This window comes from Alternaria hordeiaustralica, assembly GCF_023758085.1.
Source record: "Alternaria hordeiaustralica strain BMP 2776 chromosome Unknown scaffold_4, whole genome shotgun sequence".
Taxonomy (NCBI): domain Eukaryota; kingdom Fungi; phylum Ascomycota; class Dothideomycetes; order Pleosporales; family Pleosporaceae; genus Alternaria; species Alternaria hordeiaustralica.
The window spans coordinates 879,111-900,717 of record NW_026056776.1 but is presented as its reverse complement, the minus strand read 5'-3'; the positions used below and the strand labels follow the sequence as shown (position 1 = coordinate 900,717).

Genomic DNA, 21,607 nt, shown 5'->3' with positions numbered 1-21,607 from the left:
TGTTGTCCTAGTGTAGGCTGCAGGCCTACTCAGTTCTTTCTTGTATGATGTGCCAGTCTCACCTCATTCATGGAAAATTCCGAACACTGTGGAGCCTACATCAAGATAAAAACATGCAAAGTAGGTGACCTAACGTTAATGTAGGCTCCCGACCTGTTTAGTTTTTTTCTTGTATGAGATGGTCTGACCGACGATCTTGCAACGATGTCTGCCCTGTGGCTGAGTCGTTGACAAACCCCAAGCTATTTGCATAACGTTTGATCAGCTCGCTGCAATTTGTACCAAAATATTGACGAGCCTAATACTGTGCGTATCTTTACCCTACAGCATGCATACATCACAACTCAAGCAATCGACAGGTGTCAATACGTTCTCACAACACCAGCTTTCGATCACATGTCTCGATATGCTCTTCCCTACTGAATAATCCTAGTACTCAGAGTCATCGGTATACAACCGCGTCTGTGGGCTAGGTCTCTTCCCCTCCAACGACAGCCCAGCCGCAACCCTCTCCTCGCCCACCTTGGCCCTCGCCTCCTGCATAATCCACAGCCCAGAACTAGTTCCCAGCCGTGTCGCGCCAGCCTCCAGCATCTTGACTGCCGTGTCCAAGTCCCTGACTCCACCACTCGCCTTGACCTCCATCTTCTTCTTGCCTATTTTGGCCGATGCGAGGTACTCCGCCGCGGCCACCATAAGCTGCACGTTGGGCAGGTTAGCGCCCGGTCCGTTGAAGCCAGTGGATGTCTTGATAAAGTCGAAGCTAGCAGCAGCGGCAAGATGAGATGCAGCAAGGATTTGCGCGGAGTTTAGTTGCGAAGTTTCGAGGATGAGTTTGAGTGTTGTGGGGGCAGGGCAGAGGCTTCGTATGCTAGCCAGTTCTCTGTAAATGGCGCTGTAGTCTGGGATCTCGTCTGTGTCTTCCTCGCTAAAGTCGCTGGCGTTGCTGCTTCCAGCATTCTTAGCCGTGTTGGCAGCGGTGATGCTGTCGATTGCTGAGTCACGAGCACGCTCTAACGGTGGAGAAGCCGGTCGGTTGTGCTTGGTGAGGAGGGAGTAGTTGAGGACGACATCAAGTTCCCTCGCGCCTGCTGCTACGGCGGCACGTGCTTCTCGCAGCTTGTAGTACGTGTCTTGGGTTCCTTCGTGGAAGCCTACAACGCAGGCTACAAGCACGTCGGTGCCTTTGAGGTTGGAGACACAGCGTTGGACATAGTTCAGGCGAACACAGACAGACTGGGAATCTTGTCAGCTTGGGTTCTTCTCGGGAGCGGTGAGGAGTAGCACGTGTCCCAGCTCCAAACTCTAAGGGTGCGACTGTGCCTCATGCGGAAGAAACACCACCAGAACTGCAGAAGCACATACCTTGAAGTTCTCTGTCCTTGCCTCGCCGCACAGCCCATCGATCGTCTTCGTCGTCGCGTCCAACTTGAGTACCGTGTGATCCACCGTTTTAGCCAACTGCTTCAGCGCTTCCTCTCCATTCCTCATCCGCGGGCCCTCGTAAACCTTCCTCGCCCTCTCTCCACTTTCCACCTCTTTGATGACATGTTTAATTGTCTGATCAATCTGCGTTTTCCATTCCTGGTTCGTGAAACGATCCGTCATTATTTCGATGGGGTTCGATTTGTCGTCGCAAAGATCCGGGTTGGCGGCGAGGAAACCGCGGATCAAAACTTCGGATTCCGTCAGAGGGATGGGGTGGGGGTTGTTTGGAGCTCCCGCGCCTGGTGTGGATGAGGTGGACATTTTGAACGACGCGCTTGCAAATGTTTGTTTATTGATCTTGTGATTGTCCACTGATCTATTTTAGTGGCTGTCGAACCGTGAGCCGCGGATGCGCGAGCGAACGAGAGGGCGAGTGGAAGTATTGACGATGACGTGGGGTGGCTTGTTCTCGACTCGTGTCCAATCGTTAATTGAAATAAGCACTTTAGGCGAACGGTTATGCAGCGGCGTTGCCTCCTGGTCTTTAAGATAGAGGTGGCTGTATCGACGCCTATTATGTAGAAATCTTGAAGTTGGCGGAGGTCGGCGTTTTGCTCGTCATGTGGCTGCTTGTAGGGAAGGTGCTATGAACTGGGTAGGGGTCTCGGCCATGCTTCCCCACTTGGAGAGCAGAATCATTCTGCCAAGATTGATGTCCTTCTTTTCTAGGTAAGAAGCACATCTCTTTGCGATACTAGTAAGTGGTGACCGTTTCCATTCCACGCGGGGTGGTACAGTACCCGTATACAACCTGATATTCAGTGTAGACGGAACTTGATCACGTTCAGTGTACAATACATAGACATAGAACTTGCGCGTGCATGTTGTTCACAAGTTGATTTTGAATCACTTCTGTATGCGAAACGAGTGTGAGGAATTGACGCTTGATTTACAAAGGACCGCTAGCATGCGTAGGTATCCTCGATTGCAAGCCGGTCCTCACCTCGGACGACTGATCCAAAGGCTCTGAAATGCTATCTCTCCTCCCACATGCATGTACATGAAAGCTGAAAGACCATGCCGAACAAAAGGAAATAGATTCGAGGAAAAGGGTGGTCCATCAGCGCTGAGATATCCGGAACTCCCGTTTTTGTGACTTTTGCATTGACTCGAGTCGAAAGATCCCTCTTCTATCCTGCGGTCGAGTCGATCGGCGCCAATGAGATCTACACCCCTAAGCCATGATAGTCGTCATCGTAACCCATCAATCCCCGCTGTCATCACATCGACGAATCGTCTACTTCCTTCGGAAAGAGCAGCCCTCGGTCAACCGCGCCTTGCCACCAGTTGGCTGGCACCTGTGAACGCGTTAGCCCATGCCCTGTATCCATATCCATTTGTCCCAAACTTACAGGACCTGCGAGCAGCCCTGGCAGACGACGACTGTGTTGGCGTGCGAGAAGACGGTGGTGATGGTGAAGCATCCGGGGCACTTGACGTCCATGAAGAAGGAGCGGGGAGCGGGCACGAGGGTCTTGAGCTTGTGCTTGCGGGCCTCACTACACGCTTGTTAGCCGCAGGTCGGGGGCGAAAGGGCGGGATTGTATGCGTACGCGGCCGGGGAGGGGTTGAGAAGGTCAACTGCGAGAACCTGGGATACTGTTAGTCCAAAGTCCTCATTGAGATAAAATTTGCGCAGGGCGAGGCGGCGAGAGGTTGCGAATTGAAGATGCTGTGGCAAACTCCGGGCGTCTCGTGTGCCTGCTCAGAATCCTCTCGCGCAGCCCTCCAGACCCTCGGGAACTCGAACTCACCATTGTGACGATTTATGGAGAGTCTTTTGGTTTGGTTGATTGTCGTTGATGGCTTGTCGATGATTCGGGCGCGAAAGTCACGTAGTTGAAGGGGGGGGTTGAGAAATGGATTCGACCATTGTGCACCAAGCGAGCTGCGCTAGTGGATCTTGGCGGCCCGTGCACACTTTCACCAGGTCTCACTTCCCCGGATCAACATAACTTCACAATGCTTCACAAGATTTCAGTTTTTTTCTTAACACTGCTGTTCTTTGACTGCACTACGGAACGTTTGTGTTGTTGTGCTGCGTGTTGTCCAGTCTATGACGAAAGCTCGCTCCAGAGCGGCAAGATGCCCACGTGAACTAAACATGAGCAGACTGCCACTAGGGGTGGCTACATTTCGCGATGCTTTGTACAAAGATTGTATAAGAGTCGATGTATACATTACCTTCGAGGCTATCTACTTGTCAGGATTAATACCATGTATGCTGCAAACTGCGACACATCTCAAGCCACCCGTGTACTCTTGGCCGCTCGTCTTTGAGAATAGTGAAGCAGCTAATTGCTGACGAGCCCTTCGTTCGGGGCCTTTCCAATCTACAACGTCGAAATGAAGTGAATAGTTGCAATTGAACTGCATGAAGCTATACCACATCCATTGCTTCACCTCTGATTGCACGGCAAAGTGCATCTCCAAAACTAAAAGTAAACGAACATGTCCCAATCGGACCGATTCGCAGGTATGATGCATCCAAGCACACGACACGAGTGAGCTTCTCAAGGCAAAAGTTCGGGAGAGCTCTGACTGGTCAGAAGTCGTGCCGCGGAATCTGTGGAGCACTTTGACCGGGCAAGTGAGAACAGCAATCGCAGACTCTCTGTGTGGTCATTTGGTCTAGCTGAACTCGACTGAGCGCTAAAGTGCGAGGTATTGCCCCATTGCATCTGGGGTGACTTCCCTTTTACCCCACTTAGCGTCATTTCCAAGCTCGTCGTACATCGTGTAGACAGCGATTGCATATAAGTACGAGGAGGAAACAACAAAGAGTGAAAGAATAAACGATTCATCCAAATCACCGGCGATTTGTGTCTCAATATGGCAGCACAGCGAAAGAACACGCAAGAGATAGAGAAGGCGAAGAAGCTCAACCATGTGCCCTGGGACGAGGAGTACGAGAAGATGATCTCGGGTATGCTGTATGTATACACATTCTACTGTCTGCAATGAGTCCAAACTACATCACTGCCTTCTCTTAAAGAAATAAACATGCACACTTTTGGAGGGGAAACCCAGATATCGTGAAGCCTACATCAACGCTAGATGCTCCTCTCTACCTAGCATTGTCTTAATGTAGACTGCAGGCAAATGTTTTCATACCGTAGGATACTAACACAACCCCAGCTACAACGCCTTCACCCCGTCCCTAAATGCCGCCCGCTTCAAAGCCCGCGCCTTCGCTCAAAAATATAACACATGGTTCCCCGACCCCGCCACAACCGACGAAAGCAAGGGTTTCGACATCCTCGCCGCAGAGCGCCTGAAGATGCTCAAACAGATTATCGGCCATGTGGCTGACGATGAGATCTTCATTGAGCCCCCTTTCAACATCGACTACGGCTGCAACATTTCCCTAGGCGAACGTTTCTACGCAAACTTCAACCTGACTATTCTGGATTGCTCGCTCGTCACCATAGGGAACCGGTGCATGTTCGGCCCTAATGTTTCGATTTTTGCGGCGACGCATGAGATTGAAGTGCAGTCGCGACGGGACAACATCGAGTATGGAAAACCGGTTGTGATTGGTGATGACTGCTGGATTGGGGGTAATGTGGTTATTCTACCTGGAGTTACGATTGGCAGGGGAGTCACAGTAGGGGCTATGAGCGTGGTGACAAAGGATGTACCGGATTTTTGTGTCGTCATGGGACAGCCGGCGAAGGTGGTTAAGAAGGTGGCAGAAATTCCGGCGGAGAAAGGCGATGTTATGGCTTCTTAGGAGCTTGAGCTTCGATAAAGGGAGTACATCTTTCAACGGACACAGCATCACTTAGGTTCCACGATAGTATGATGTGAAGAGCGTGAGCTGTTGATTGTGTTCTATCCAAAGTGACTTCCAACTCGCCCTGAAAGTGCAGTCAACTCAGCTCATCTATTCGAGAAGCTCTCGCTACCGGGAGAGTAAACGCATGTAGACCCCGCCAAACCAAAGAAAGAAGTGAAGAAAGTCAGCACCGAAGCTGGACTGGAGCAAACATGTACAATAAAAGTATAAAAGCGTTGAAGCGTATAAAAGGGATCGAGGGGAAGGTCTATGCAGGGAGCACTACTCGCCAATGCGCACTCCCGTCCTGAGTATGCGTCCTATCCAACCGGACTTGGACCAGCACCAAACAGTTTGCCACCTTTTCCTGAGAAGCATAGAACGAGCAATGGATGAAGATACGAAGGATGTTAACGATGCGAATATGAAGGCGGTGGTGCTATCACGAGAAGTGTGGGGTGGTGCGCGTCTATCCAGAGATGAAGTAGCGTTCGATTTGGCCGAGTAGTTTGTGGTGGAATGCGGTCGGAATCAATGGCGGGAGTGTTGTGTTGGCCTAGAGGATTGTGCAACCGCCGCTCTTGTCTTTGCTAGTCTTGACTTGCAGAGCGACGCGGGCGGCTTCAGTAAACGCCTCGTTCACACCTCTATTCTTCATAGCGGAACATTCTACACCCGTTAGATATCTGTTAGGGTTCCGAGACGTGGCTTGGCTTACCCAGGTACCGCAGTGCCTTGATCTTCTCCGCTACGCGCAGACCCTCGTTGTAGTCGATGCATGGCTTCTCAGGTTGCTGGTCGTCGGCGTCGTCGTCCTCCTTCTTCCGCAGGTCACACTTGAGTGCCACTAGAACGAGCTTAACGCCGGGGCAGTTCTCTGCTATTTCGCCGACCCATTTCGTTTCTACGTTCTCGAGCGAGTCCGGTGAGTCGACCTGTGCCGTGTGAGTTGCGAGTTGAACAGCATGATGTCGGATGACCGTACCGAAAAGCAGAGCATGATCGCGTGCGTGTCATCGTAGCTCAATGATCGTAGCCTATCAAATTCTTCTTGCCCGGCGGTGTCCCATAAGCTGAGCTCAACGTGTGTGTTGTCGATGTAGATGTCTGTCGCACCGTGTCAATCGTGTTTGTAGAACTTGCAGATAGGCGCACAAACCGTGTACATAGTTCTCTGTAGTAATTGTTAGCGACACGAATAGATAGTGTGAGGCGCGCCCTTACCGAATACTGTGGGCTCGCTGAGAGGGCTTCATTAGCCTCATTCGTATCTCAATACCAGGCACAATACTCACTATACTGTTGGAAAGTAGCTACCACAAAATCAGCAAGCTGCGGAGATGGCACGATAGCGATGTTACATACCCTCTTGTGAAGACATTAAGTAATGAGGTCTTGCCGCATGCACCGTCACCGCTGGAAGTACGTTAGCTTGTTCTGTCGCATCACGCCTCGGTCGCCCAAACAAAGAGGCATCCCCGCATGTAGCAGACGTACAGAAGCACCAGCTTGCGCTGCACAGACTTTGTTCCACCGCACATGGGCATCGTGAAGGTCGGAAGGAGAGTCGGCGATTGGGTCGTGTCGTCGGCTCAGGGACGAGAGGCGCGCGCGCGTTGGTGCAACAAAGGACGACGGTCGCGGTCGTGGCAGCGGATGTGATGAGGACGAGAGGGAGAGTCGCACCGGAGACTGGTAACGGATGATGATAAGGATGTGTGAGGTAGGAGGGAAGCCGGGGGGGATCCAGATGCTGGGCTGGAGATGCAAGCGATGGATGGATGGAGTTGAAGATCCACACGTCGCTAAGACTAAGCCCGAAAGGTCGATTGGCACTGCTCACCTCCGCGACCACTCCACGGCTTTGACGCTATCCATTTAGCAAGCACCACGGACGCGGGGCGATGTGTTTGCCGGCTGGACCAAACAAATATTCGCCCAAAGTCATCTTAGAGAGCTGTCAAACTTATTAGTGTTCCTGGGGAAACGGCCGCGAGCAAGTGCCAGCGACAGAACCTCGGTGCACAGGCAGCAAGGAAGAATTGATCGATGAGACTAACATGACGGCCAGGACCGTGAACCGAGTTAAGGGATCTGCTAGTGACGGCGAGTGGTTGAGAAGGGATCTGGGATTCTGGGATAAGAATGCCCGGGGTCTGAGCCTTCTCCACAGCTGGAAGCCGGACCGAAAAAAGAAGGTCGCGAACTTAGCATATGCTGTCTAATGCCTCAGTCGCAGGCCTACTGCACGCCACTATGCTCGAATATTGCACAGCCTCGTACAGACTCTGTGCGACTTTGAGGCTTCATAACTGTTCATGTTCACAACCGGAGATTTACTCAAACGTCGGAGTGTTAGATTCATCATTGCGTCAGTGCGCCGGGAGATGAGATGGAGGAGCCGGGAAATGGCTTGGAGCTGGAGCCGATTGCTGTAGGAACCAAATTGATCACAGGCACAGATCGTAATGACGTAGTTGTGCAATGTTGATAGGAATTTCGAACGCGCAGTCTCAAGACCGCCTGATAGATTCCTTCAGAGAGAATGGAGTGAATGTTGCGATGCATGTCAAGGATACTGCAGCTGGCTGCGTCTGGGAGCTTAGCCCCGCGAAAGTGGGGCTCTTCCGCAGGCACCTACCGCCGCCTCACGTAGGCAAACAAGTCGCGAGAGCTCCAGACAACTCCACACCGCAAACACCTCTGTCCACCGAATTGATAGCACAACGCACGCGTCTCACTCCAACTTGAGAATACGACTGTTGTCCAACTAAACCATCACCGACGCCACAACCATGTCTGACGATGACGACTTCATGCAAGACTCCGGCGAGGAGGAGTAAGTCGCCATGACATGCAGACAATATCCCTTCTGACAAGCTTTAGGTACGACTTCGAGTATGAGGACGACGATGACGAGCAGAGCGGCGATGTCGACATCGAGAACAAATACTACAATGCGAAGCAGCTCAAGGCCGACGACCCCGAGGCAGCCATAGACGAATTCCTGGGGATGCCCGCGCTAGAAGAAGAGAAGTCGGACTGGTAGGAAACATGCAGATTTGGGGGAATGAATGTATGCTGACGAACGCATAGGGGCTTCAAAGGACTCAAGCAGGCAATCAAGCTCGAATTCAAGCTTGCCCGCTACGACAAGGTAGATATGGTCATCCCCGAGCAAGACCTCTAGCTGACATGCACAGGCTGTCGAACACTACAAGGAGCTTCTTACATACGTCAAGTCGGCCGTGACGCGTAATTACTCGGAAAAGTCCATCAACAACATGCTCGACTTTATAGAAAAGGCCGCAGAAGACGCCGACGCATATCGCTGCATGGAGAACTTTTACGCCCTGACCCTCGACATCTTCCAGAGCACCAACAACGAACGGCTCTGGCTAAAGACAAACATCAAGCTGGCGAGGCTGTGGTTGGATAGGAAAGACTACCGTCAGCTTACGGAGAAGCTCCGGGAGTTGCACAAGGCCTGTCAGAGGGAGGATGGAACAGATGACCCGAGCAAAGGCACATACTCATTGGAAGTCTACTCGTTGGAAATTCTCATGTACGCGGAGACTAGGAACAACAAGCGGTTAAAGGTAAGGCGCGTCCGCATTCAGCTTCGTATGCATTGTCTCTGACATTATGACAGGCACTGTACCAGCGCGCGCTCAAGGTCAAGTCCGCAGTTCCGCACCCCAAGATTATGGGCATCATCCGTGAATGTGGTGGCAAGATGCACATGAGCGAAGGCAAGTAGTATCTGCCGAGGACATCGACACAGTACTAACCAATCGCAGAGAACTGGAAAGGCGCGCAGAGTGACTTCTTTGAGAGTTTCAAGAACTACGACGAGGCGGGATCGCTCCAACGGATACAGGTTCTGAAGTACCTGGTTCTCGCGACCATGCTATCGGGTTCAGACATCAATCCGTTTGATTCGCAGGAGACCAAGCCCTACCAGAACGACCCGCGCATCTCCACTATGACGGATCTAGTCAACGCCTATCAGCTAGAGGACATTCATGGCTATGAGAAGATCCTGCAGAACAACCAGGATTTGCTGCAAGATCCGTTCATCGCCGAGAACATTGACGAAGTTACGCGTAATGTGCGCACCAAGGCGGTCGTCAAGCTTGTCGCACCCTACACCCGCTTCACACTGGCTTTTATCTCGAAGCAGCTCAAGATCTCACTTGCCGAAGTGCAGGAAATCGTAGGCTTCTTGATCGTTGACAAGCGGTTGCGCGGCAAGATCAACCAGCAGAACGGAACGGTGGAGATTGAGAGTAGCACAGACATGGACAGGGTGCAAGCGATGAAGGAGTGGAGCAGCGCCATCGGAGCCTTATGGCAGACGGTGCTGAACGAGGGCGAAGGTTTCAAGTCGGACGAGAGCGGTTCGCAGTTCACGCCTGGTGGTGGCGGGCCCCAAGGCATGAGCGGCTGGAACTCAAGCTCGATGGGGGGCAAGTCTGGTCGAGGCAAAGGCAAGGGTCCAGGACGCCTCCCGGGGGTAGTGAGCAAAGGATGACTTGCAGCATCGGTCGCGCGCGGTCCACAAGACGACCTGTAACTGGGTTGCCGGGCAGGGCACGGAGAGTGGGAGTTGCACAGTACCGTCACCGAGGCGTTTCTGACCTGAAATAATTGAGACATGCGGTCAGGTTGCTCAAGAGGGAGACGTGGGTTGGTTCGTCGGGTAGCACCGGGCAAGAGTTCCCGTGCACATGAGCGGTACGCGACTCAACATAGTAGGCGGGCAACGGACATGTTCGGTCACGCAATCGAGTGCAATTACCCACAGGTCAGCAGCGGTGCGAAGTCGTCTGTATGTAACATGGCCTCGTTTTCTCACGGCCACCAGCCAAGGTCCCGATCGCGCGGTCATGGCGGTAGCCTGCCGCCAACTAACGCCTCGCCATCTCGATGCCTATGAGCCGTGAATCGACTATCGATGTGACGCATGGTGATCTGAAGCTTCACTGCACTCGTACACATACGCATCACAGGCGGGTTCCCAGCCATGGCACTGCGCGCCGGGGAAGCGGGCACAGACGAGGAGGGTGTTGCAAGCGAGCCTCTCAGCTAATGGCAGCGCCCACGCCGTGTCCGCCCTGACTCGCACGCGGCGTGGGATCGGTAACTTGACAAGAGTTTATCTCGGGTGTGCGGGCACTTGTTTTTTCTGTCGCAGAAGCGCCACCAGCCACGGAGCGGCAGAGCGAATCATGCCATGCAGGCGGCCACTGCAACAATACGCCAGAGGGTCGTCTTGGCATGTTGCTCGACGCCATGGGTGCCTCGATGCTGCTGTGTTGAGTGCACTCGACGACGTGATACAGCCTCTGCTCGTCGACGCATGCAACGCCAGCCCTGGGCTTGCAATTGTTCCGGTTGGCGGCGCTGCTCGAGGGCTTGCTACGCCTGGCGAGAGGTCCCATGTCGTCATGCCCGCTGTCTCGTGACTCTGATTCTTCCGCGGCTCTTTGCTCGGCGATTCCATGTTTGATGTGACGGAGCATCAAGAGTGCACTTCAATCTCCAGATGCTAACCCATGAAGACTAGTGGGAGCGGAAATCGATATCACACCCCGGTGTTGGTGGGCAAGCCTAGCCGGGTCGTCTTGGAGCATTAGCAGGCCTCTGTCGAGCATCTCATAGTACTTGCTTTTGCGCGATGCTCCCTGGCGCTGATTATGTGGAGTGGCATTCCTCTTGTACACCCTCGCGCCCTGCCATGTCTCCCCTCGCAGGTATCCGGTGCAACTGAAATTGGCCGTTTCAGAGCGGCTGGACCAGAGTGTTGCAGACTGTTTTGGTGCCTGGCAGCTTCAATTGCACTGGCACGCGCGAAGATCCCCTCCTGTCTCTCCCATATATTGGCGTGTGCCCCTGGACGCCCGTGAGTATCACAGCAACGACCACAGCCTCCAGCCCTCCGCCGCCGGCCTCTGCACCTACTAAAGACGCTGCTGCCCTCGCCAGCAGCTCGCCGGCGAATTGTTGCTGAGATCGTTTGCGCATTGCCGGATCTGTCGTGGAATCCTTCCATCCAATTACTAGCCACTGAGGCCAGTCACGCCCACGGCCACCAGGGAGCCAACGGAGCGCACACAGCGGGGAACGGACGGTGCCGGCAATCTACACACAATCGCACACACACGCCAAAACACGCATAATAGCAGGACGAGATGAGCAGACAGTCGGTGTTGACGGGCTACCACCCTCACAGCCAGCATCACCCGCATGCACACCTACACCAGGGCCACTATGGAGTTCCGGCTCAGAACCACTACCAAGGCGGCCTAGCGTTTGCTATCCGCGCGCCGGTCCTTGCTCCCGGGAGCTATAATCATCACACTGGCCACCATCACCCAGGCCACCAGCATCGCAACCCCCACCTCAACATGGCCGCGTATCCCTCCGACGACGACTATGCCCACCTGCAGAAGCTGTCGAGCGAGTACGAGCCCGAAGCCACTGTGAGTTGAACTGCGACAATATTCGCCCAAGCGCGCTGACCGCCCAAGGGCCCACTGGTGGGCGAACGCCAAAGCAGCGCTGCCATCACGACGCAGTATGCCACCGCAGATCCCGTCTTCCAGGTCAAGACCGCTGCGTTGCCCGCCAAATATGCTTACTTCCGCACATGCCGTGGCGATGGCCACTGTGGATGGCGGGGTGAGTGCCCATCGCTTTCCTAGTGCTGCTTGCCCGTGCTAACGAGAACAGCAATCGCCTTCACCTACTTTGAGGCCCTGCTGCATGTGGGCGACGTGAGCAAGCTGGATCATGAAAAAGGCCGCCTCAACTCGCTGGGCAACTTGCTCTCAAATATCGGCTATTCGCGCGATATCTGGATTGACTTTGCCGAAGAGGCGTTCGAGCTCATGAACAGGCTTGCCGAATCGCTGCGCGCCATGAATGGCCAAGCCGATAGCATTCTCCTGCGTACTTTCAACGACCCGGGCGAGTCCATGGCAATCATCACCTACGTCAAGGTTTGCATTCTACATCTCTCATTATTCGAATCGCTAACTCCCCTCCAGCTCCTAGCCAGTGCATGGGTGCAGACGCACGCAGATGATTTTATGCACTTTGTAGACAACGGCGACGTCAAAACATACTGCTCCAACTTCATCGAACCCACTCAGTGTGAAGCCGACAACGTTGGCATTGCCGCCCTTGCCGAAGCGTTGATCAAGCCTGCTGGGTTTGGTCTCGAAGTATGGTATCTGGACCGCTCACCAGGCGAAGAGATCAACCGCAGCTTCTACTCAGAACCGACAGACGCCCATCATCGCCCCATCCCCGGTGCGCCCATGTTACGACTGCTTTATAGGCCGTAAGTACACACCGTGCATGGCACTATCTTTCGCCTACTAATTCTCCCCAGTGGCCACTACGACATCCTATACAAGGCTGGAGACATACCACAAGTCCAGCACCAGCCTGTTCCCCAACAGCAACCACTTCATGTTGCCCTAGCCAACTACACTGACGAATTCATACCGACCGCTACCAACGTCGGCGACGTCATGAACATGATCCCGGGAATGTACCCCTCTGGTGTCGGTCTAGGCCAGCGATGGCCTTCACTTTCGTACGACTTCAGCCCCAGTCCCACTTCTCATCCTCAGGTTACGCCTGTCCAGCCATACGCCCCGACACCGACGCCTGTAACGCCGGTTAGCACTTCCCACTTGGACTTTGTTACACCACTCCATTCTAGCAACGCAAGCCAGTACAACCCGCCGAGTCATCACAGCATACATCTCGACCAACCTCCTGTGACACTCCCCATACACCCCCCACCGCCACCCGTGAGCATCGACCGAGCAGCTCCCATGGGTGTTGAGAGAGGCGGCCCTTTCCGGCCTTCAATGTACGAGTTGGAACCAGGTTTTGGCTCTTCGATGCAAGTCCAGCCGTTTCAAACGTCCATCTTTCGCAAGTGAGTATCGGCCCGATAATGCCTGTTGACCTTAACTGACATATACGAGTTCTCACTTCAACACTGCGCATTTCATGAATCCCGACTTTGAACCCGAGCAATGGTGTCCAGACGGCGAGTACTCCATAGGGAACAAAGGCCGCCACAAGTCACACTCATCTTGAACACTTTTCTATGCCCGAACTCGACCCCGCGCTTCACTGGTGGCCCTTTCCCGATATCTTAGCGACTACTAGCGTGGCGTTTATCGAGCTTGCTCTACTTTCTCGGCATCCTGCATCATACTTCCACGGCCTCAGCACACTTACGACGAATGACGACCGATACCATATTTAACCTCTTTCGGAATATCGCCCAATCACCTCTACACATGCAAAAGCGACGGTACTCACAGTGCCTAAGTTCGGGCTATTTGGCCACCCGCAGATGCTTCCGATCTAGCATCCATCCACGACCTATTTCCATCAAGCGAGGGCGGAGTACTGTACCTTCTTTCTTCCTTACAAGCCAAACCCGCAAGGATCTACGACCGTGACGAATACCAAAGACTATCTGCCTCAGGGTGATCGACTTTAGAGTTGAACATCTTTATTGGTTTCTGTCTGTTCTCTTCTCCCATGGCATTATTAGCGATCACCCATCACCTTCGACATATTTTAACCATACACCTTCTCTCAGTTTAATACAAACACTATTCGGTATGCACGGTCTTTCCATGACTATGATTGCCGCGCCCCACTACGCTGGAAAACCCATGATTGCGGCACAGAACCCGTCTGCGTCTGCTCTTCAATCCCTTGGCCCGAACGAACTGTTGCGAGCCCCCACGAGTACCTTCGTTGAGAATCCTACATCTTCAAGATGTACCTCGGCCTGCGTCCGATCATGACATGGCATGCCCAGGCTGCAAGGATCCATGTCCCAGAAGCTACACACAATAGCCATGACCGAGGACAAGGTATCTCTATCACTTTGCAGGCGGTCCTGTCGCCGATGGCATTACAATGGACAAGGAGGACCGTTAAAAACAAACCAATATAAACCCAGGTATCCCACTTACTGAAGATGACGACGTGATGTATATGTGACTCCACTATGACATGGACCCTGAACAAGGAAGCCCACCCTGCGTGCCGCAGAAGCAATTGCAGAGCAGGAGAAAGATCCGAGCCTATGCAACCTCATCACACTATAGTGTATCCCGAAAGTCTGGCTCTTTGCAACCTCGACCCAGTCGTCGGCGAACAATTCTCAAACCCATTCCCATTCCTCATTCCCAAGCCAATATGCCGAATCATTGTTCCCAACAGATCCAGCCCCCACGTTACATCTCTCACACCTCGGCAACGCATAAGATCGGCGGTTAGAAAAATAATCTCCACTCCCTTTTCTCCTCCCCCAATTCATCGGACGATCACGCCCTGCCCTGTCACTCAGCAATACTCTGATCCTTTGCATGTTATAAACGGTCTAAACGCCCGTCTCCGTCCGCCCATCGCAGCAAGATCGAACCATTATGCATGTGCTCGCAGGGATTGCGCAACGCGCGTTGCCCCATACGCGACTAGCCTGGTATAAGAGCTTGTGTGTGGTGTGTGTGTGACGTTGATTACTCATACAAGTACAGTTTTGCTTTTTCGGGGAGATGGGGAAAGCAAGGCAGAGAGAGAATCTGCCTAGGGAGGTGCGGATGTCTGAGGAAGGATGCGTGAGTGAAGCTAACAAAAAGGGTGCAGAAAAGAGTCATGTTTACGATCTCGGAAGCGAGTGGCGGGGGTTCAATGCAAGATACGCGGTTCGCTGAATGAAGCGAGTAGTTGAGGCAGGGGTTTTTGTAATATTGAACTTGTTCTATTGTGTGTGTGCGTGTGTTGTGTACGGCATTTTACAGTACAGGGGCAGCGAGCATATGGGCAGCACGAAACGCTATTCGTTCACCGTCTTTTCTGTACGCCTTTTCCCACCACCGGGGCAAAAAGTGTGTGTGTGTGTTCGTCGAAACAAACAGGATTGCGTTGGCGGCATCTTGGAACGGCTGTTCGCAGGATCGGTGGGAGGGTGGGTAGTAGTTCGATAGTCGGCTGGTTTGGCCCTTGCGAGTCAGGTGTGCAGCAGGAACCACGCTCCACACTATAGCGGGACAGCTGGTATAGGGCCCGCGCGAGGTCGCACATTATGCGAGTATACTCACACCGCTCGAGACATGCCTTGACTCTTGCTCTGTTTCGTCCTGGGGAGAAAAGTGAAGCTTGCGGCTCACGCACAGCGAAAGGCAAAGTTTTGCAATTGCCGGCCGGATGATGAGGTCGTGTCTCACAGCAGCCAACTACATTGCCTCCACCTTTCATCCAAAGGCTGCTCATTAACAGAGAGAGGTCCGTGGAATGAAGCATGAACCTGCGGCGTAAGCCGAGCAGTAGCACAGCAGGACGGGTTGAAGAGCTGCGTGATCGAAAACCGGCCGCAGCCTCTGAACTTGGCTTTTCGTCCCGCGGTGCAGCTGACGTTGATCCAAGCGTGACATTGAAGACACGGCGTCGTGCTTGCGCAGTACAATCATGTTCGTCAATAGTAGCACAATTGCGAAGAGGAAACCTGCACGGGCTACCCCGCTCTGTGTGATGACGGCTTGAAGAGGGCTTGGCTATGTGTTCAAGAACTTTGACCCGGGCGTCTTTGTTGTTTTCGCGATACAGTAGCAAGTCCGTGAATACGAATATTCGTCTTGGGGGTCTGACATGAGCAGTCTCGGAGTACACCGGCTGGGAAACGTAGGCGAAGGATATCGATGCCACGGTTTTCCGACGTGGTGTTTCGGACTCTTGCCATGTCGTGATGTACATGCTAGGCGATGAAGACACTAGCCGCGTAAACGTACTACATATCGAAGTCTAGTGCTGCGGTTATACCAAGACTGCGGGCGCAAGCATGTGCAGCATCTCTTCCATTCTATGCCGCAGGAGCCGCCTTATCGCGAAGAACCTTTGTCGGTATCGTGGCCTTGTACGCAGCCCCGCTATCGTCGGTGCTCAGGACTCGTCAGCTGCATCGGTATCATCCGATTCAGACCCGGAAGTGGCGTCTGTGCCGTCGTTCATCTCCACATCCCCGTTGGTCTGCTTGCGACTTGCGCCGTTAGCACCCATTCTTCTCTTCGCTCGTGTTTTGGTGCGTTCAGCCCTCTTCTTTTCTTGGCCCTTGAAGTAGTCGTTCTCGTCGCGCAATTCTGAAAGCTGGGAGAATGTAACTTTTTGGATGCGTTGCAGACTTGCAAGCTGCTTCTTCAACTCCTTTACTTCGGCCTGCTGAGCTTTGCCTGAGGAATCGGATGTAGTCGCACTACCTTCGTCCAGCGCCATGAAGTCGGCTGTCGAGGCTGAAGCGCCCTTGGGCTGGGCAGCCCAGGAGTCCAGCTCGGCTAAGCTCTCCTCCAGCATACTGGCAGGGAAACTGGAGTGCGTAAGAGCTTCCTCGAAGGCGCTTCTTCCCGCAGATCTCTTCTCAGTGGCAGAAACGTGGGGGCTGCGCAGCCGACCCGTCAGCTGCAGGTTCAAGGTATAGTTTGGCGGAATCAGGCCATTTACGCTGCTCGTCAGCCCTGCATCTTGTTTCGGCTTGACAATAGCCTGGATCTTGAAAGTCGGTTCCGGTGCGTTGGGAAAGCCAGTCGGCGGGAGGAATCGAAGGTTTGAGACAGGACCAGGAAGATTGGCAGGGGTGGAAAGATAGTTGGACTTTGCAGTATCCCAGAGTGCTATCTTGCCGCTGGCGTGGCCCGATATTATTGCTGTGCCGTCCCAGCTAAGGCTCAGACAGAGGGCTCCGCCGAGCTTCTGCGACTCTGCATTGAACCGGCTCTTTGGCGGCGGCTGAATTGGCCGGTGAGACGAGGCACTATCTCGAAGGACGTCTATTGAGGTAGTCTTCTGGACGTCATCGTAGAAGTCGATGGTTTGTAAGCTGCCGTCAGCGTAAGCCACATAGAATGCCCGGTCTGCAGGGTCGAGAGTGACTGCAGTCGGTATCTCAGGCAGCAGATATGTGCGCAGAGCTTGGCCATTGTGGTAGTCCCATACTATAGCAGACTTGTCCCCTGATATTGACACGGCGATGTTGGCAGTGCTCGAGCTGTGCCCGCAAGCGATGGACGAGATGGGGCCGCGGTGGGTAGAGAGGGTCTGCATCGGCGAACGCGAGGCGTCGGGAGAGAATGACAGTATCGTGGGAAGGGCCCATACGTGAATCATGGCATCCGAGGAGCCTGAGAGGAAGAAGTTGGATGACGGGTCGACAACAATACTCGTGACTGGCTGGAGATGGGACGTGGAGGTAGAGACAAGGCGGCCTGAGCAGACCTGAGATATGTATTAGAGAAGTTGCACACTACACCTATAATTCCAAACTTATGACTGACCTCCCAGGCTAGTATGCGCCCGCTCTCAGTCCCCAGCAACAGCACGCTGTCCTGCGCCGCGAGTGCGATGCTGTGTATCCTCTCCGGGAAGGGCACAAGGGCCTCTTGGTTGCCTTTCTCTCTGCTGTAGACATGGACAATCGCCTTCTCCGACTGCGCAGCGAAGATGTGTGAGGCGCTCACAGCTATGCCATTTGGCGCAGCCGCGCTCTTCTTGAGCGCCTGTCTTTGGGCGACGAGCGGCTGGAACTCGTGGACGAAGATACCCGCATCTTTGGTGACGCCTGTGTTCGGCTTAGTCGATGCCGATATGGCGGCGACGAATTGTTCGGTGAGCATGGCCGGGCGTGATTGCGGAAGTTCGTTGTCGCAAGTCGAAAGCTGCAAGCTCTAGAAACTTTTTGGTGGAGCATCCAAAGACTGGGGGTCTGTGCACCTAGCCGCGGCATCGTCCGAATCGGGCAACTTGACGAAAGCTGTCGATTGCGGGTGCCTGGAGAATTACCACGGCCGTCTGAACCTACTCGAGGTCCCATCCGAAGTAGCTCTAAACACAACACCCGTCCAAGACACACAGAGCCCCAAATCAACATGCTTCGGCACATCTTTTTGCATTAGTCGAGGTCGCCGCGCAGATTTTGAATGAAAAGAGCGGCGCCTTGCCTGCGGGACCGTTTCGCTGCTGCGTTGGCAATGAGTAGGTCCCGCTAATGCCCTGCGTCGCCATCTGCTATCACGAGGCCGAGACATGGCCCGGGGCCTGACGAAAGCTCGTAAAGCTACCCCGCATGCAAGTAGCCTAGCCATCTTGGCCACAGGTAAGGGCTGACATAGGGCTGTTCAGCCGCGTACCAAGTGGATTCTGCTGCGTCAGCTCGTCGCCTTCTCGTAACATCACGACCTATGGAGGAAGGTGAACTTTAGTGTGGAACTGAAGCACGCTCAACTTGCCGGTAATATTTCTAGTAACATGTCTGATGTGGTGCGGTGATGGCTATGGTCACGGCTTCCGAATGCTGAATACCTACCTAGATACATTCACGGGTAGGCCGACAAAGGACTACCCCGCGTGAACCCATCGCCAATCTAGATCCCCACACGGACGCCTCGAAGAACTACCACGAAAGCTAATGGACTGACCGGATGCCTGGAGCGAGCTGGCACGAGGTCCATCGGTGTACTCTCGCCTGTTGCAACTGTATGGGGCTATGGTCTGGGGGTTCTGCGGACATGGTTCTCGAACAAGCCTCGTGGCAGCCCAAAAGCCAGCCCTGCAGATCAAAGGCACAGTAGTGCGCAGCCCCGCCCAGCTGGTAGCCTTGACCTCGCACTCCAGATCTTTAAGAAACACTACCCTATCACTGCAGTACGCAATCATATATAATCTGGTCTAATTTTCGCACTCTCGGGTCATTCAAGACATCACAACTGTTGACCCAATATGTCTCTCGAGGAATTGACAAGCAAGTCGTATGGTACGCACATCTTCATCTACTCAAAGAAAAAGTGGAACTATTCTTTACTTCGACTGCATGCATCCAACCCCAAAGACTACCCGGACGTCTGATCAGTATGTTTCTTTGCTAAATGTTCGGTGCTTGCAGACTACATCGTTGTGGGAGGTGGGACCGCAGGCTTGGTCATTGCAGCTCGTCTAACAGAGGACCCCAACGTTTCTGTAGCTATCCTCGAAGCTGGCGGCAATGGACTGAACGACCTCTTGATCGATGCACCAAACATGTTTACCCAGCTCTGGGGTAAACCACAATATGATTGGGATTACAAGACTGTCCCTCAGGTAAGCACATGATGTGCTGGAATTGGCTTCATCTAACAATCTGGCAGGAGGGCACAGTCGGTCGGGTGCACGGCTGGGCCCGAGGCAAAGTCCTTGGTGGCAGCTCAGCTATCAATTACAATATGTTCAGCATGGCTTCCAAGCAAGATCTGGACAACTGGGCAGAGCTCGGCAATAAAGGCTGGTCCTTTGACGATATGAAGGCCTACTACAAAAAGTTCGAAACATATCACCCAGCATCAGAGACCTTTGGAAAGGGCATGGACGACAAATACCTCGACAGATCACTTCGCGGCACCTCTGGTCCAGTCCATGTCAGTGGTCATTGGCAACTCATGGATCTTGCTAATCGAACTAGATATCTTTCCCAGAAACCGACGTTACATGGGGCCAGGACTTGTGGCCCAAGACTGTAGTAAACGCCGGATACTCGCCCGCAAAGGATCCTCGTACTGGCTCGGCGATTGGCGGCTTCAATCAGCTCAACACTATCGACCCCAAGCACAACAGACGAAGCTACGCTGCGAGAGATTACTACGAGCCCAACGCGGACAGGTCAAACATGACTCTTATCACTCATGCCCTGGTCTCTAAAATCGAGCTTGAGAAGACCTTTGACAGTGTCAAGGCCACTGGTGTTCACTTCACAGTTGATGGCACTACGCACATGATGAACGCGAGCAAAGAGGTCATAATCTGCGGCGGCGTTGTCAACTCCCCCCAGATCCTAGAACTCTCCGGTATCGGGTCATCTACTGTACTTGAGAAGGCTGGAATTGACGTCCTCGTCGATCTCCCAGGCGTCGGGGAGAACTTGTCCGATCACACAGCAACTGGTCTCGTACTGGTGAGTGTGTATATTGCTTTGGTTACTTCCATACACTGACCTTCCCCAGGGTGTAAAAGATGAATACCCAACCGCCGAAGCTCTCGTCCAGAACCCAGCTGTCATGCAGCAAGCCCTAGAAGCATACATTACCCACAAAGCCGGTCCATTTGGAGGAGCGCCTACAACGACAGGCTTTGCCTCTCTTGCAAAGATCGAACCCGACTTTCCAAACGCAGAGTCGCACATCCAATCTCTTCTTGAAGACTTCCGCAGTAAACATCCCGATGCCGACCCTGCAGGTCGCGACACCCTCTATGGGCGCCAACTCCTCGATCCTAAAGAAGCAGTTTGTCAAATCGTAATGCTGCCTACGGGCGCACAGATGCAGAACCCAGAGTCGGCTAGCGGACTGTTTCCGTCTGTAGAAGAGGGTATGTGGTGCACCATAGGCGCATGCAGTACACGTTCTCTGTCTCGCGGTAGTGTACACATCAACAGCTCTGACCCCACCGCGTATCCTACAATCGACCCAGCGTACTTCTCTCATCCCCTCGACCTCGACATGATGGCCCGAGCGCTCCTTCACTGTATCTCCTTCACATCCGTAGAGCCGCTTGCCTCAGTCCTCCGCCGAGACCCCGATGGCAACCTCATCACGTCTAAAACCGCTGGCCCAGTACCCAAGACACTGGAAGAAGCAAAGACCTTTGTGCAGAACAGTACGGTGACGGAGTATCATCCCGTTGGTACTTGTGCCATGCTACCAAAGGAGAAAGGCGGTGTTGTAGATGCAGAGCTCAAAGTTCACGGCGTCGACGGACTGAGGGTCGTGGATGCTAGTATCTTCCCAACTCATGTACAAGGAAATATTGTTAGTCTGGTGTATGCTGTTGCAGAGAAGGCGGCGGATTTGATCAAGGGTGTGGATGGCATGGATGTTGTGGAAAGGATAGATAGTCTGCGCGTTGACTGAATAGGGAAGTTCATTGCAGTTGAGAGGAAATGCAATCGATTCTCATGATGAGAAGCAAGCAATAGCAACCTGAGGCATGCCAGTTGACTCAGCTCAATGCGCGCCTAAACTAGGCTCAATGCAAATAGTGCCCATGTTAGCACGTGCAGGGCCGGTGAACGCAAGTACGCACTCGTAGGAGAGAAAGAACTTGACAAAAACCTCCTGAATTAATATATTGACCTCTTGCACTGACTTGATACATCATCGCAAGACGGCAACCAAAACATGGTTTTCGCAGCACGATCGCCGCAATGACGTAGCGTCCAATCTTACAATCGCTCCTGCGTAAGTCCAAGCGTTCCTTTGAACGCGAACTTGCCCAATCCGA

At 53.3% G+C, this 21,607-nt stretch overlaps 8 protein-coding genes across 8 annotated transcripts; 4 read left to right on the top strand and 4 right to left on the bottom strand.

Annotated features, from left to right (window-relative positions):
* Positions 1-429: 429 nt before the first annotated feature.
* J4E84_003083 (uncharacterized protein) lies at positions 430-1,749 on the bottom strand (the record flags this gene model as incomplete). The annotated part of the gene is made up of 2 exons (XM_049385701.1): positions 430-1,236; positions 1,366-1,749. 2 exons carry the CDS (start codon positions 1,747-1,749, stop codon positions 430-432), a joined length of 1,191 nt encoding a protein of 396 aa, XP_049246578.1.
* Positions 1,750-2,725: 976 nt separating this feature from the next.
* On the bottom strand, positions 2,726-2,932 carry CRP6 (40S ribosomal protein S27; the record flags this gene model as incomplete). The annotated part of the gene is made up of 2 exons (XM_049385700.1): positions 2,726-2,786; positions 2,841-2,932. The coding sequence occupies 2 exons, from the start codon at positions 2,930-2,932 to the stop codon at positions 2,726-2,728; spliced, it is 153 nt and encodes a 50-aa protein (XP_049246577.1).
* Positions 2,933-4,320: 1,388 nt separating this feature from the next.
* On the top strand, positions 4,321-5,221 carry J4E84_003081 (uncharacterized protein; the record flags this gene model as incomplete). Its single annotated transcript, XM_049385699.1, has 2 exons — positions 4,321-4,421; positions 4,627-5,221. 2 exons carry the CDS (start codon positions 4,321-4,323, stop codon positions 5,219-5,221), a joined length of 696 nt encoding a protein of 231 aa, XP_049246576.1.
* A 601-nt stretch (positions 5,222-5,822) lies between these two features.
* J4E84_003080 (uncharacterized protein) lies at positions 5,823-6,813 on the bottom strand (the record flags this gene model as incomplete). Its single annotated transcript, XM_049385698.1, has 8 exons — positions 5,823-5,935; positions 5,985-6,201; positions 6,252-6,373; positions 6,426-6,440; positions 6,491-6,507; positions 6,562-6,579; positions 6,632-6,682; positions 6,764-6,813. The coding sequence occupies 8 exons, from the start codon at positions 6,811-6,813 to the stop codon at positions 5,823-5,825; spliced, it is 603 nt and encodes a 200-aa protein (XP_049246575.1).
* A 1,248-nt stretch (positions 6,814-8,061) lies between these two features.
* Positions 8,062-9,800, top strand: J4E84_003079 (uncharacterized protein; the record flags this gene model as incomplete). Its single annotated transcript, XM_049385697.1, has 6 exons — positions 8,062-8,105; positions 8,153-8,311; positions 8,363-8,423; positions 8,470-8,865; positions 8,919-9,018; positions 9,067-9,800. The coding sequence occupies 6 exons, from the start codon at positions 8,062-8,064 to the stop codon at positions 9,798-9,800; spliced, it is 1,494 nt and encodes a 497-aa protein (XP_049246574.1).
* Positions 9,801-11,676: 1,876 nt separating this feature from the next.
* On the top strand, positions 11,677-13,387 carry J4E84_003078 (uncharacterized protein; the record flags this gene model as incomplete). The annotated part of the gene is made up of 6 exons (XM_049385696.1): positions 11,677-11,751; positions 11,800-11,950; positions 12,002-12,270; positions 12,319-12,614; positions 12,666-13,223; positions 13,273-13,387. The coding sequence occupies 6 exons, from the start codon at positions 11,677-11,679 to the stop codon at positions 13,385-13,387; spliced, it is 1,464 nt and encodes a 487-aa protein (XP_049246573.1).
* A 2,865-nt stretch (positions 13,388-16,252) lies between these two features.
* J4E84_003077 (uncharacterized protein) lies at positions 16,253-17,976 on the bottom strand (the record flags this gene model as incomplete). The annotated part of the gene is made up of 2 exons (XM_049385695.1): positions 16,253-17,578; positions 17,638-17,976. The coding sequence occupies 2 exons, from the start codon at positions 17,974-17,976 to the stop codon at positions 16,253-16,255; spliced, it is 1,665 nt and encodes a 554-aa protein (XP_049246572.1).
* A 1,102-nt stretch (positions 17,977-19,078) lies between these two features.
* J4E84_003076 (uncharacterized protein) lies at positions 19,079-21,237 on the top strand (the record flags this gene model as incomplete). The annotated part of the gene is made up of 5 exons (XM_049385694.1): positions 19,079-19,112; positions 19,242-19,435; positions 19,483-19,749; positions 19,794-20,282; positions 20,332-21,237. The coding sequence occupies 5 exons, from the start codon at positions 19,079-19,081 to the stop codon at positions 21,235-21,237; spliced, it is 1,890 nt and encodes a 629-aa protein (XP_049246571.1).
* Between the last annotated feature and the right edge of the window lie 370 nt (positions 21,238-21,607).